Genomic DNA, 16,414 nt, shown 5'->3' on the forward strand with positions numbered 1-16,414 from the left:
TCCCAGTGTTTCCTAAGCCATATATTTTTCCTAGGTTGTATCATAGGTCTGACCTTGACTAGAGAGCCTCTATCTTTTGCCCTTCTTGAAAACATCACTATGCAGGTAACTCAATGAGCTTTAGGCACTTACATGCTCTCCACCTTGTAGAAGACAGAACTCCACATCTTAATCAGTTGCTTTGCTTTGCCCTTCTTTCTCCTGTAGCTGTTTTACTATTCATTACAGCTTTTTGTAGTTTTTCATAGTACACCTTACACAGCAAGTGAGCTTTGTGCACATACTTCCCTCACTAATAACTGAATTGACTTTTGTCTTTTCCCACGTGATCTGCTCATGTCATTACAACAGTATTTACTGTAGCAATTAATAGCAGGCAAGTATTCCTTTTTCAATATCTAGAGACTAAATCTGTTTAATGGGCACATTTTTCCCATCTTAAAAGTCAAAATGTAGTTTTTATTTCTATCTATTACACAACTCCACAATTGCTTTTCACGGAAAATCCTGGTGTGGTTGCTATTCAAACATGGTCATGATTAGAGAAAATAAGGTCATTGCAGGGCTTACATCAACAAGGCATTTGATGGCCTTTCAGTTCCCTTGTACGTGAACATCTCCCCTGTGAGGACAGGCTGAGAGAGTTGGGGTTGTGGAGCTTGGAGAAGAGAAGGCTCCAGGGAGACCTTAGAGCAGCTTCCAGTGCTGAAAGGGGGCTACAGGAGAGATGGGGAGGGATGTTTTACAAGGGCATGCAGTGACAGGATGAGGGGTAATGGATTTAAATTGGAAGAGGGCAGATGTTAGAAAGAAAATCTTTCCTGTGAGGGTGGTGAGGCACTGGCCCAGGTTGCCCAGAGAAGGTGTGGATGCCCCATCCCTGGAGGGGTTCAAGGCCAGGCTGGATGAGGCTTTGAGCAACCTGGGCTAGTGGGAGGTGTCCCTGCCCATGGCAGGGGGTTGGAACTTGATGGTCCTTAAGGTCCTTTCGAACCCAAACCATTCTGTGATTCTATGATTTAGAACAACAAGTACCATAAGCTCTATTAGCACCTGGGCCAAATCTCTTGAAACAGAAGCAGGTGCTCTATAGGGAGCATCAAATGTCCCATTTCCCCACTATAAAAAATGGGCATAGTCATTTTTATATTAGTGCTAAAGCTGAAATAGCTAGGAATAGAAAGTTTATATGCAGCATGGGAGTATTGCTGCAGAAGAGAAATGTAATGTGGTTTGACAGATTTCATTTTCCTCCTACTCTTTCAGTTCTTGACCTTTCTATAGCAACTATCAACAGAGGCAGAAAGTAATCCTGATTTGTGTGGTAGTTCTGATACTATCAGAGGCTTGTGGCCAATATTACAAAAGCACCTAGACAGATTAAACAATACAAACAACGAGAGAGATTCAGAGGTCTGTTCTCTCTTCAGTCAGCATGAATCCATCACAGCTAAACAAAGATTCAGATTTAGCTTGGAGAGTGGATGAAAGTTCCTTCATTTACGTTATATGAAAAATTTACTGGGATATTGATTATCCATCAGTTTCTAGACAGGCAGAGATTAAATTAACAGATTTTGAAGCCAAAGAGAACCATTATATAGTTTAGTGTCATTTTTTACATCACACAGGCTGAGAAGTTTAATTCTATTACCCTCTCAAAAGAAAGACATACAGTCTCGATTTGAAAATGTCAAGACATTCATTACATCCCTCAGCAGTTTGATGCAATGGCTAATCACCCTGACATTCAAACATGTGCTCTACTTCAAATTCAGAGCTAATTCCCAGACTTGGGTTCTGGTTATTCCTTTTTGTGCCAAAGCTCTTTAGTAGATGGTGCTCTTTATTTTCACTGTGAAGATACTAATCCACTATAAACGAGTCAGCTTTTCAGTTTCTTTTCAGTATCGTTAAACAGCCTCAACTCTCGAAATCTCACAGCAAAAATAACATCTTCCAACTCTTGAAATAACAGTTGTGGGATTTTCCTCATCTTTACACATTTTTTTTCAGTAGATTGATGCACCCTGTCTTTGGAATAAAATGGAATATTTTAACATCATGGCCAAGGGTTTAGGAAGGAGGAGGCAGCACTCACCTCCTCTTGCTGGGTATAACTCCCATCTCCTCACTGTCTCCCTCCAGAGTGACCCTTCTCGCCTGCCACCATTCATCGTCCGAGGCATTGATGACGTGAAGAATGTCTCCATACTTAAAGCTGAGTCCTTGGCTTGGGAGGCCACTATCTTTGCTCTTGTCGTAGTCAAACATGGCTCTGTGAAAGGGAATAAAGATATGGAGACAGGTGATTATATCAGTCTTGGGAACATTTACTGCTCAGCAATTTGTCATATTTTATGTTACAGCTAGCCCTTGCACCTTTCCAGTGGGAAAGGTCTTGCTTGGAGTAAAACTTTCTACTGTGAAGTTAATCTTTACAGAATCCTCTATTTTTTTTTTTTTTTTTCCAGAGAAACTGAACAGTAAAGGATGGTATTTACAGTTTCACTTAATAATGAACAACCAGCATATCAGAGTATATAGTAAACAAATCTGGCAGCCAGAGTCACCTTGTCACCTTGCCAACAGCAATTTGTGGCTGTGGAGCTTGTCCTTTTTTGACACTTCCCTGGGCTCAGACAGAAGTGTGCTTGGCAGACAGGGGTGCATTGGAAGAACTAAATACACGGGATCAAAGCCATACTCAGGATAATGCATTTCTTTAGGTGAATGGATGCACCTGTCGTAGCATCTAGTTCAGACCAGAGGTGAGCTTTCAACAGGCATCTCTTGGTTATTCCCACTCACAGTGCTTTGGTTCATGCCTCGGAGCTGTGTTAGGTTGCACACATTGGATTCCTGAAATTTGAAACTAAACTGAAAGATGCCCTGTCCACGTCCCCCTGTGCTGCACCACCTGCTCAAGCAGCACTAGCTCTTCCACCAGTGTGAAGTGGACCTCTGCCTTGGGTATGCCTATGCAAAAAAAGTCCCATGTATAGGACATGTATATCAATACAGGACATGTATATAAGTCTAGGGACTCCATAAGCACAAACTGAGAGCCAGCTTTAAGGTACCTGGCTATCAGACAGTGTCTGGGCACAGTTCAGCATGAACTAAGCCTAAGCATTCAACCCAGATCCTGGAAAAGATCTTCAGCCTGCCCTGAGCTCTGTATTACCAAGCTACAGTGATACCAGTTGTCAGCCTCCTCCAGTCCTATGCCTGGCACCTACACCAACAGTCTTCAGGGTAGACATGCCCCAGTTTCCCAGGGGAACACCCTGCACATGAATCCCAGCAAGGCTGTAGATGAAGTCAGGTCACTCACTCGAGTTATCTGGTGAAAAATCCAGATCTTTGTTTCCTACAGGAAAAAATACATGGGAATATTTTTCCCATATAAAATATTGTTTAAAGATCATGCCTGTCAAGAACTAATGTTTATTTCCTATAGGGAAAATAATATGAGTATAAATCTGACTACAGGAATGTTAGATCAATAAAATCCCAAGAGGTGCCTAATATGTCCTACTCTTTTATTACCAGAAATAAAGCTGTGGCAATCTCTTCACTGGTAAACACTTCTGTGAGAAGGTTTTGATATAATTAATTGTTGTACATTGTAGTGTAATTGCAGGGAATGATTACAGCAGCTTTATGGGTAGATTTAAAACACTCAAAGCTACCTCTCATAACGAGAACTTAAAAAAAAAGTTATCACAGTGGTAACTATGCAACCAAAATAATTTTAAAGCTCTCACAAGCACTCATTCTGCGTGAAAGGTCTGGTTCAGGAAGAGGAAGAATGCTATTTGGAATATGTCTTCCCTTAAAGAGTTTACAGTCATGTACTAACATCTTCAGAAAAGCCCAGATAATTCCCTTCTCTGAGGATGAAGACAATAAATAACCCTGCTGAATTTTACATAATCCATGAGTTTAAATATGCTTGTGCCCTTCTTGGTAAATGTTCTTGGATTGCATGTAACCTTTGAAAAATTTTAATGGCTTAGCAGTGGAAATCCTTTAAAATCTTGGCTATATCTTAGTAAAATTTACATTCATAAAGGATTTTTATTGGTAGCAGGTCATCTGCTGCCTTCTCAAATAAGGTTTTCTCTGAGGACATATGATGAAGATGCATATAAATCCAGAAGCAGGTAAGTATCATCCATCACCTCTTCTTAACCAAGTAGTGACATCTGATCTCTGGAGAAATGTCAGTGCACACACAAACAGGCATACAACAGGTCCTGCTGGTATTGCCCTTATCAGCATGCAGCAGTCTGAGTTTTATCACCGTATTGAATATTTGTTGTCTTAAAAACTCACCAAATAATTATGTACCTTGCCATGGAAGCCTGTCAACATCTCAAAACCCTAACCACACAGTTGGCAACCATGTTGAATACTGGGTAGATGCAATACAATACTGAATCCATACATAATTAAATTACTAAAAAAAATGACAATATCTTCTATTGCAGAGAATATGCAAGACTGTCATACCCCAGATGTAAAACACATGCTAAACTGGAAATGCTCCATATTTGGGAAGTTCTAAAATGAAAGGTGTGTTTCAAAAGTGCAGTAGTAGAAAGAAAGCAGGGCAGTGTTCTTTGTCCTTGAACAGATATTTGTACCTTAGAGCCCACATATTAACTTAAAATCACTGACTGCCATCGCACTAGCTGATGTTAACGATGAATGCAGCTGGCAATGTTTGCCACTGACTTTCTTTGATTGGAGTAATCATCTGCAGCACTAATTAAAATGAGATTATAGATCTCAGACAAGAGCACACTTTTCATTGAGCGAAAGATTTTGTGGCTACATGCTCTACAGATGTTGATTACTCCATTAGTAAATGAAAAGGATATGAGAGCTGACTTCTGTGCTCTTTCCTAAGCATTTCAAATTAAGAGCCAGGTTTAAGTTGACAACGTAACCGTATTTAAGCTTACAACTTTGATAACATTGCTGGCTCTTTAAAATATACTTTTGCAAGCTGACAGTTGGCCCAGCTGTAAAACAAATGGAGATCTTCCCTCTAGGCACTGTTGTACTCATGTAGAACTTAACTACCTTGGACAACAGAGAGACACAGTCATCCTCACCTCCTCCTTTCAGTTCTCAGGCTGTAAGTACAATTTGGATCTCTACATGTCCAATTACAAGCTCTAGTTTTAGTTACTTAAGAGGCTGACATGTCATTTCTAATTTTCTACCCGATGAACAGCACCTGCTTCTATTTGTGCTCAGTCTTGCAGAGGTATATAAAAATAACGCATCTGCATCTGTTGGGTGTCAACTGAGGTGATACAAAATGACCTCTCATTTGGTAAAAGAACTGGGAAAAGCATATAGAAAAATATTCATTTTTTTTTTGCTTTGCTCTTTCATGTTTTTTGGACAATGGCAGTGCAGTCTTACAGGATACCACACTACATCCTGCAAACACTGCAGCTTTCAGCAGAGGGGAAAGTTCAGCTCTCAGCAAAGTCTACTGGATCTATGCAAGCTTCTTCACCTGGATAACATATTAAGGTATGTTAGATACCTGAGACAGGTTCTGCCATGCCATGGGGAATATCAGAGGGGTACAGAGCTTTCTGAACTCGCAGACATGACTACATGTTTTCATATGGCTGAGTCTGCTTATTCATGGGTTGCTTGGGCAGTTCTCATTTTTAGTGCTTTTACTGCAATTTTAAAGAATAACAATCCCAATAACCTTACAGCTTTTTAATGGCACCTATCTGACAGGCTTGATTACTAACAGCTGCTCCCTTTTTTTCTCCACAACTGCTAAAAGCACATCTTAAAGAACAGTTCTTCTTGCAGATGTTTTGTATCCTCAGGTAGTTGCTTGCATCCACTGTTCAGCCCTTTTTGGATCATATAGGACAGAACCAAGACCTCTACAAGGCTTTCTCTATGGCAGTAAGGGCTCTTTTTCCAGTCAGCCCATTAAGTCTACTTTTCAATTAGGATAGCTAATTTTTAATAACAAAGGAAATCAATTTAAATGATTTAACTTTTATTTTAGAGCTGTCACCAATGTTGTGATTGCACCAGCATCAGAAAAATTCCTGTTCAGTGCCTTCTAGAGAAAGACTTTCACAAACAGGACCCTGGGTCACACAGAACAGATAACACATTTTGAGGTTACAGATATAGTAAGCCCAGTGATTACTGTGAGATGTGGATAAAACACTGAAACAGGGAACAGAGCTTGCCACAACCTAGTTAAACAGCTGTGGTGATATGATCTGGCCATCTTAGTTCCCTTATTAGCAAAATAGCAACAGGAGTGGGTGTGATTGTCAAAAGCACAAAACATATGCACCAGATTTCCACTAACACCTTTAAATTTTTTTCCTCAGTTCTCAGCCTTTGCGTGAGTTTGGGAAAAATGTTTAATATCTATATAACGTTTTGAAAGTGAAGAGTGCTATTCAAGTGCTAAGTATCACTGATCGTAGAAAATTAAGAAACACTGTTCTGAGAGGTTAAGCAGAAGGTGCAAACATTTGGAACAAGTTGGATATCACAAATATTATAGAGTCTTGTTTCCCTGATATTATTCCAGACTTCAGAAGTGATCATTACACTAGGCTAATCCCAGCACTAATTTAGGCAGAACCTACCAGGTTTTATTTTTGTGCTTGGGTGCTTCTTAATAATTTTTAGGAACCCACATCAGCGTAAAACATGAGACAAGCATTTCACAGCAGCATCAAAACTCACTGCTCAAAAATTGTTTGAAATGAAAACACAGCCAGTGCCAAGTTGTAATACACTGCCAAACATGCAGAGAAATGCCCATATGGCAGTGAAGACCACTAAGATGGGGGCATTTTTTTTTCCTCCACTTACTGTAAATACTTCAGCATTTGAAGTATGTCCAAAACCTAAGCTGCATTGTGCAGTAAATTTCTATTTCTAATGACACCTATTCTTGCAGCTGGAGTAATTAATGTTTGGCAGAGGAGAAAATATATTAGCTTTAAGGAAACAACAAATTAATTCATTGTGCAATCCCATATATTGCAGCCCATTGACATCCACCGTGCCTATATAGTTGCCAACACTTTAAAGAAGGAAAAATAGGATACAGAAAGACGAAGTGATCTTGCTAAGCCTGTGTCAGAAAAGGGAATTTAACAGAGAAACCTTGCTTCCACAGCTAACTCTGTAAACACCATTCCTAAGTTAGTAGTCTTCATGGTTTTCCTGACAAGGCAAGGGATATTAATGCATTTACAGCACAGCAATATATTTTGCTGAATGCTCCTGTATGTTCGCTGCAAAAAAACCACTGCACTATGGCCAGTAATCTCAATTTGATACAGTTCAGGTACTGCGTGGCAGCTTTATTTGCATCTTCGAAATTGCTTTCTTCTTCTGGCACAGATGGGAGTTTGCGCATAAATTTACAGACTGCTCTTTGCCATTTACTTGATTATGAAACGTCAACAACATTTAGCAGGAGAGATCCTCAGCTTCTGTAAACAGTCCTAACTCTTCTGCAATCTGCCAGCATATCTGCATTTACACCACTTGAGGATATTTCTCTTTTCTCTGAGAATTCCCTTAGCAGAGATTCTCAGACATCAGAATTTATAGCATCATCATAAAGGAGGGATACTTTATTCTCCATCTTCTCCACATCTATCCTACCCCCTGCTCTATTTTTTTTTACAAATGGGGAAATCCAGAGCACAGAGGTTTAATAGTTCGCATGGCTTTAGACAGTAATTCATCGTCAGTGTCAGAATCAGACCCCAAGTTTCATAGCTGTCTTTTCTACGCTCACAGGAATAGACATATTTCCACCCACTTGTAGGCTCAGCTTGAAGAAAACATTAGAAGAAAATGAAAGAAACTCCAGCGTAATTCATTGCTATAGCTACAACAGAGAGCGTAGCAGCACTGTGCTAGAAGCAGCCACAGCAATACCATTAAGATGCTATTAAAAGGGTTAAAGTTCCACATAGTGGCACGTCGATAAACACTTTCACCTTCTCCTCCCAGCTTTGTCTCCATCTGGAGAAGCTGAACAGATAAATCCTACACGTAGAGCAGAGAAAAAAGTCAGTCTCCTCTTGTGAGGTGTGGGAAGCTCTGAGGTGCTGCTTGCTCTACTGGAGGCTGCCAGCAGAGCCCCTGTGTACATTGTCACCTCCCCTGAAAGAGTGGGAGGGGACTGTTTGATTAGCTTTTGTTAGGAATGTACTACAACAATGTGGTTTCAACAAAAAACATCTCAATGTCTGACTTGTTACCTATAAAACAAAGATACTGTGATTCCTGCTTCCTCTCCTCTCCTCTCCTCTCCTCTCCTCTCCTCTCCTCTCCTCTCCCTATGTCCCGTGTTAATGATGTTGCACCTCTTCATGAAGCTGATCCCCTCAACCTTAACTACTGCAGCTGGGATGAGAAGGACAGTGTTAGCAGCATCTGGTTTACCAAATTCTGTCCTGTCCAGGCACTGCAATGTGGTTGCCCTGTTCCCTTTGGAACATGTCAGGGACCATTCCCACCAACAGTTTGGATGCCCCTCCCTTTTATGGTGGAGAGAAGGACATAAAAGAAGGGACACATGCTGGTGCGGTGGGCCATGGAGGAAGGTCCCAGATGTGTAGTTTAGGGTGTTAGCATAGCTGATAGCACTGATGGAGACCCTGAGGGAATGGAGCTGCCCCTAAGGCAACTTCATTCTACCAAGTTCCATTGCAGATTTGCATCCAAGCCTTTTCCATTTGCCACCGTATCGTTTCTTTACTTCATTCAGTGATTTATCCATTCAGTCCAAGTCATTGTTTATCATTTTTCTCCTAGTGGGAATTTGACAGAGAGTTATGCCATGGACTTAAATGAAAAAAGGATAGGAGATAGCAGTGTTAGTTCCAGAAAAATTTCATTAAGAGGAGGGAGATATTTTCTTTATGGTGTTTACATCAGGAATGAGGACTGCCATTTATCCTCGAGGAATATTTTGTTCATTTTGCAGATCCGATCACAATTCTTAATGTCAGCTCCTATGAGCCAATGTTTATGTTGCTGATGGGTTTTTTAGGTCTTTAGCAAGTGCTCATGTTCTCTGCAGGAGATGGGTTCTTCTGCACTGAAAAAATTTAAGTCAACATTTTCAGCAGTATTGATCAATGAATGAATGTTGCATATTTGTGGTCTTGCTATGCAACAGCATCCAAGGTCCTGAGTCAAAGGCAAAATCTCTCACAGCCCACAGTGAGGAAGGACTGACACCTTTAGTCTGCAGAAACGGCCAGAAGTCATATTACTCACAGCTTTGCCTGGATTTAAGCTCTTCCAGCAGGAAATTGAGAAAGTGAATCTCTTTCATGTCTTCTCTTCTGCTGGCACAAGGGTGTATTTCATTTCAGGGTACACCCATTTTTTGTTTATTCGGCATTTTACAGGGCAGAAAAGGGCCAAACTGAATTTCCCTTCTGCTTGCAAACATCTGGAACCAGTATCAAGCTGTGAGCATGTTCCTCGACCCCTTTGAGAATTTATTGGCTAGGAAAAACTGGCTGCCAGTTTCATCTGTGATAAACGCTGGAGCTTTTAAATACACTGGCATTGTATGCTGAGTATTCCAGATTTGCAGCTTTGAGGTTTGCTTTAAAAGTGTGAGACTGCATTGGGTCAGAACACTAACTAGATTTAGCCTTAGGTATTTTGACAAAGTCAAGAGAAGATCTGAAGTAGCATCTTGATTCTGGATTACTTCTTCAGCACTCCTGAATTTGTGTGTGAAATTTCACAATGAAACCCCAAACTTTTGAATGAGATTGAAATTTTACAGTAAACTGGAAAACTTAGGCCAGGATTTTTTTTTAAAATAAATGAGAGAATTTTTGACTGACCTTGGCCTGACCTGAGGATTATGCATCAAAATTATGTGAAATTTGCAATTTCTTGAGTTTGTTTTTTTCTCCCTACGCAGACAAAGTGAAACTGCTGCTTTACTGCATCTCTGGTTTCTGTCTAAGGAACCTGTGGAGTTTCTCAGCCCAGATTCCTTTGTTGTGACATTTAAGATTATCCATATCCAGAAAAGAAAAGAAAAGTGACTGGGTGTCAAATCAGGGATACTTTAAACTAGTGGGTAATTCACCTGAAATTGCAACCTGTGGGTTGCACAGTTTGACAAAGGAGCCAAAGAGTCGTTCTGTGATTCTTGGTTTTAAAGAAATATTAACTTATTTACTATCTGAGAATATTCAGTTGGGGATTTTTTCCCCTCCAGGGAAAATATAGAAAAGAAAAGAAAAGAAAAGAAATGAAGAGAAACTGTAAGAAGAAATAATTAAGAAGTTTATTTCAAAGGCAATGAGACTTAAAGGGAACATTGTGTGTAGCACATCCTGTAGCCACCCCTCTCCCTCCCTGCTCCAGAATGTGTCTTCCTTCTAATACAGAATACACTGTAAAAAAGCACTGATTTTTTTTTAATAAATCATCTACAATAGTTCTAAACATTACAATAGCTCTCAAGGATCTGATTTGGTTAGTTGGGGTTTTATAGGCAGTTGTCTCAGATACCCCATAGCTTGCAATTGCTTTCTGTTAGACCTAATCATGACCCGTATCCGTTAGTAGCTTTTAAAATTACACTGTGGCCAGGCTGCCCACAGAACTCATTGTACTTATGTGGGTTATAATCAAAAGGAAATTTTCAGCACGTGAAAGAACCCTGCTGATAATGTAATCATTACTACCAGCCAGATATACGATGGCTTTTTTGGGTTTTTTTGGACAAGGATATTAAACATCTGGAGAACTGAAGGAGAAAGCCTTCCTATGGAAAAATTATCCACACATATGATTTTTATAATTTGAACATAATGGTGACAAAAAGAACGGTAAGAGATGGACTACACACAATGCCTCTAGTACTGAAAAATACCCCCACCAGCCAAAATTCAGACAATTATGGAACAAAAATGGAATATTAATTTTTTTCAGAAATCAGCATGTGATTCTGGAGCAGTGTCAGTCTGAATACTCTTTCTTACTCCTGTGCAAGAAGGGTAAGAGGTGGTGAGGTCTACAGACTTTTATAGTATGGGAGAGCTGTTGTGTTCATGTCATAAATAAATCTGTTTAAACATTCCAGTCTTTAGAAATTGTTTTTGAAAAAGAGTTGTTCTGCAGCTCTTAAGAAAATGTAGGCAAACAAAACTAGGAAAAAGTATTAACAAGAAAGAACATTAGCTACTCAATCTTTGATGAGAGAGGGCATTTTGGAAAAGCCAAGATATTTGTTTGCAACAAATGCTCTTTCTTAGTAATGGTTTTTGATTGGCCTTGAATGCTGTCCTTCGACAACAAAAGAGAAGTTGGATTTGCATTGTTATTGCCTCAGCTGACTAGGTTCTTCTGAAATAATGAGGTGTCACACGCATATGGGAACTACACCACGGAAAACCACTGAAAATTATTATTGAAATTAATTCTCCTGCCTAATGCGGAGAAATGTACTAAATCCATAAACTCTGCTGGATGCAAGTATTTGAGAAATCATAAAATCCTTTTGTCTCTAGGCCAAAACTTGAAGAGCTCATTAAGAGTTGACTCCATCAGTGGGAGGTTGCTGATAGGGTCCTTTGTGTTTTAGCACAGACTCCAACAGGAAGCAATGCAATTAATTTTTGGTTTTGACTTTGTCTCTTTTAAAGAAGGGCGATTTTGCAAAGATCAAAATGCCATCGAAATCTAAAAATGTATTTTTGTGGCACAAAGGTCAGGTGACTCTACATAACCTCTGGTTCAAGAGGCCAAACATGAAACCTCTAAAGGCTTCAGACTTACAAGGTGTAACTCTATAGAAGTCAACAGATATGGAACAATGCCGAAGGTCTGAACCGAACTCAGCTGAAATCTTCTAAACTGTAATGGAAATAACAGCGAAAGTTTGCCTGAAAGAGCAACAGCTATGAGAACAGATGAACTACTTGGTCAACTGGTTCTGCAGATTCTTTGAGCTGTTACCATCAACCTTTACCTTTCATAGGGGGGGTATGCCCCTAAGTATTATTCTGTGGTTGGGTTGAATGCTTTCCTGGTAGGTGATTTTTTTACACTCCTCCATCTTCTGGAGTCAAAGGAACACTTCAAAAGCTCATTTTTCATTTGTGTCCCCTTCTAATGGAGAAAACTTTGAAAAAAAGAAGCCAGAATACGCAAAAGTGTAAAGAAACAAACAAAAAGGGCAAGCAAAAAGAATAGTCTTTGGTGTCAAAACATTGTGATTATTTGTTCTTTTTAGTGGTTAGATTCGGTGGTTTCACTCTGTGTGTGGTTGTCAATCCTCTTTAGAAACAGACTTTGAAGTGCTAATCAACCACTATTACAAAAAATATTTAACAGCAGTAATATGTATTTTAATATTTATTAAACAAATTTGCAAGAGGATGATGCTAAACTTCTTAGCTTCTGTCCTTTAAACACCAAATTAAGCTCACGCTGCACTGAGCTCCTTGCAGCTAATCGTTCACTCCACTGTGTTGCGCGCACCCTCCTTCCCCAGGAGCCCCAGCTTCCACCCGCTCAAGACCAGGATTAAGGGGAACATCAGAAGTTCCTGCATCCCATTTTTGAAGGTAAATTAAGCACAGCTGAGCCTAGGTTTTGTTGACTTTCAATGAAGATTAGACTTTGAATTGCTAAGTCGTTTTTAAAATGTTACTCTAAGCAGCTTTAAGATTGACAGAATTTGCCTTAAGCTGCTCCAATGCTGACAAACTGAAGATCTGGTAATTACTCAAGCACTTTGTTTCCTTGCTCTTGAATGGTACTAGGACCTAGGATAAGTCATTTTTACCCTGTACCATGAATGAAGCTGAGTTTTGATGGTTTTCTCCATAATGACACTTCCTACTTCTGTGTGTAATTCTGATTTAAGCAAGGACACTAAGCAACAGAACTAGGACCTTTCCTTTTAATATCTTCATTTAAAATGAGTCTCGTGGAAATAAAAAGCCTAAAAATAAATCTTCCAGGAAAATAATTTCTGTTCTTCGCCCTCTCCCTGCCATGAAAATTTCTACCTATACTGACTTAAGCTTAACTTGATTTTAAGACATTCCTCTGTCCTGCAGAAAAAAAAACTTACCATGAACCCCTACTTCTATTTAGCAATTGATTTTAGATGGGAAATGTTTATCAAAAGCCATGTCCTTAAGTTAAGGCAAAGTAATAATAGTGGTCTCTTGAGTCAGGCTCCCTAAAAGAATTTTCTTTAGCATTTGGGTACTCTGGCCAATTTCAAGCAGATTACATGTACTTAACGTTATGCATTGAGACTTATCCGTGCCGTAACACGTTGTATGTAGTAGAAAGTAACTCATGGATGCAGTTGCTTTTCTAATACTGCTCATAGGTGAATATTTTCTATCAAGTTTATTTTTAAAAAATTGTACATTTCAGAACATAAAATTCCATTTGAAACCTCACACGCTACTACCATTTCCTAAGCCTGAATCAAATGATTGTGTCATGCTGGAAGCTGGAATGTGATACACCTTGATGTTAGATTTGTGTGTGCAGGAAATACAAGACTCAGGGAGTAATGGTAAAAATCTAGTTTAAGTCTTTGACAGCTATAAATGAACAGTAACTCCCTCACCGGTTTATAGGTTATGCTGGCATCTTTCCTCTGCCTTTTGGAAAGGTTGAATAATGTCCTTTACAAAAGGTTTTGTAGCTGGGGGAGTTGTAGAAGAGATCAGTTTAATGGGTATATCTTTGTGTCTCATGTTCATCATGGGCTGATCCAACAATTTCCTCATTTTTATGTTGCTTGCTGACCTTGAAGAGGTACTTGATGAGGTTTCCTAGGGAGGTGGTCGATGCCCCAAGCCTGTCAGTGTTTAAGAGGCATTTGGACAATGCCCTTAACAACATGCTTTGACTTTTGGTCAGCCCTGAGTTGGTCAGGCAGTTGGACTAAATGATCGTTGTCGTCCCTTCTAAGTGAAATATTCTATTTTCTATTCTATTCCATTCCATTCCATTCCATTCCATTCCATTCCATTCTACTTTGGGGGAAGAAAAACCTCTATAAGAACAACAAACCTTATTATTAATAATGAAGATGTATGAGGTCAAGTCTCTTGCTTCCACTGCAGGAAGGAGGAGCAAATCCTACTCTCCCAATAGAGAAATCCACAGAAAGTGTGACAAGAATTTTTCTGAAAATCCAGTCCTTGATAGGACCATGTAGGACTAAGGAACAGCACTGGACCACATTCACATTTACGTTACTCAGGGATCAGTTCATCATTACTGGAGATGTCCTGAATGTGTGGGAGAGGGCAGAATCTCACCAGGAGGATGGTGAGCATTGGTGCAGGTGGTGCAGAGAGGTTCTGCAGTTCTGGTGGATATTCAAAACCCAGCTGGACAAGGCCCTGAGCAACTTAACATAATTTTGAAGTTGACTGCTTTGAGAGGGGGGTTGGATATGCCTCAGTTTAGTCTCCTCCAAGCTAAATTCCCTATGATTGTATATATTCAGAAGGACTGAAGTATAAAATATGTTGAGACACAGGAGTTTATCTCAGATAGTATTTAGCACTTTTGGCCATATCAAGAATTTTTCATATATATTCTGTATAAAATGCCAGTCACACTTTGGTGTCTGAGAGACAGCATTTTCTGCAGTGGGTAAAAATAATTCACTTTGTTTAAAAGTTCCTTGGTGCATGCAACTGAGGATGGCACAGAGATGCTCAAGCTATATACAAGTTCAGGTGATTTTCTCCAGAACTGTGCACTGGTACTAACCTAATCTTGAAAGCACTATAGCCAAGTTAAAGCTGTACCTCACCATGGCTGATACGGCTGTATTGTAGTGATTTGGGAACTACAGTGTGTCTGGTAGCTCAGTCATCTTCGGGCAGTGTAAGCACTCCCAGTGTGACTGTAGGCTTACAGTGGAGAGGGCTTTCTTTTGTTCATATCATGGGAAAACAAACTAGGTGCATTGCAGAGATTATTAGAGGAATCTAAACTCCCTAGACAGTAAAGGAGAAATGATAGGTGCCTATGAGAAAGGAAGAATTCAGAGCATTTATGTTAAATCAGAAATGTTATGTTAAATTTATGTTAAATCAGAAAAATAGGCTGATACAGGTGGTATGAACATTTCTCTAATTCGATGTCCCATTTCCCTACTTGCAAAATAAGAATACTTAAGGAGAGCATTGCAAAGTGCTCAGAGAGTACAGTAAAGTGGCCATATCAATGCCTGTGATGGGTAAATGAACCATAAGGGGTGAAATATCTTTGATTTCAATAACAGGAAGCATCTATTGAAGCTACACATTTTGTCAGAAAAGCCTGCAGTGTAAATTACACTGTCATTTAGTATTTGCTTATACAAAGCCTGTGCCATTAAAATGAATTGAGTCTTACAGAATAACAGAACAGAGACCCAAAAGTAAGTTCTTTTTTTGATTCCTACATCCCAGGGAGATATGGAAAAACAAACAAGCAACAAAGCGAACAAAAAAATGTCTCTCACTGAAGAGATGTTTTTCTTGCACTTCATGTGGACAAGATTGTTTGAAATATTCATCAACAAGATTTTTTTTGCCTGGACCAATTCTTAGACTTTTTTAGTATTTTGTAGCCTCATTTGCAAGCTGTAGGAACTTCATATTTGTTGACTTCCAACATGGAAACAGCAATACAATTTATTGGGTTATTTAAGGGCTGAGTAAGGATGTTCTCTTTGGAGAAATCTGTGGTGTACAGCGGGAGGAGGATCAGACCATATGTGCCCTGTTCCTACATGTTCCCTTAACATCTGCTACTGGCCACTGTGACAGAAAGGACACTTGGCTAGATGGACTTTTCTTCTGAACCAGGGTAGCTACAAAACAAAACTAGTGTCACTTTTATAGAGGAAAATAGATACAGAAGGTGTGAAACTGTCTGCTGTGCTGGTTTTGACTGGGATAGAGAGAATTTTTTCTACAGTAGCTAGCACGGGGCTATGTTCTGGATTTGTGCTGAAAACAGTGTTGATAATACAGGGAAGTTTTCATTATTTCTGAGCACTGCTTACACAACACCAAGGCCTTTTCTGCTTCTCACACCACCCCACCAATGAGTAGGCTGGGGGTGCAGAAGAAGTTGGGGGGGGGGACACAGCTGGGACAGCTGACCTCAACTGACCAAAGGGATGTTCCATACCACATAAGTTTGCAGATGACACCAAGTTGGGTGGGAGTGTTGATCTGCTTGGGGGTAGGAAGGCTCTACAGAGGGATCTGGACAGGCTGGATTGATGGGTTAAGGCCAACTGTGTGAGGTTCAACAGGGCTCAGTGCCGGGTCCTTCCCTTGGGTCACAACAACCCCATGCA

General features: G+C 39.8%; 1 protein-coding gene across 2 annotated transcripts in view; it reads right to left on the reverse strand.

The window, feature by feature from the left end:
• The window catches only part of LOC104471938 (disks large homolog 2), a 92,638-nt gene that overhangs the window by 51,740 nt on the left and 24,484 nt on the right, over positions 1-16,414 (reverse strand). For both annotated transcript variants that reach the window (XM_010087453.1, XM_010087454.1), the window contains exon 2: positions 2,102-2,278. In XM_010087453.1, coding sequence (XP_010085755.1) covers positions 2,102-2,278 — 177 coding nt within the window. The remainder of the gene's footprint in view (positions 1-2,101; positions 2,279-16,414) is intronic.

The sequence above is a fragment of the Pterocles gutturalis genome, unplaced genomic scaffold (genome assembly GCF_000699245.1).
Source record: "Pterocles gutturalis isolate BGI_N339 unplaced genomic scaffold, ASM69924v1 scaffold5946, whole genome shotgun sequence".
Classification (NCBI taxonomy): domain Eukaryota; kingdom Metazoa; phylum Chordata; class Aves; order Pterocliformes; family Pteroclidae; genus Pterocles; species Pterocles gutturalis.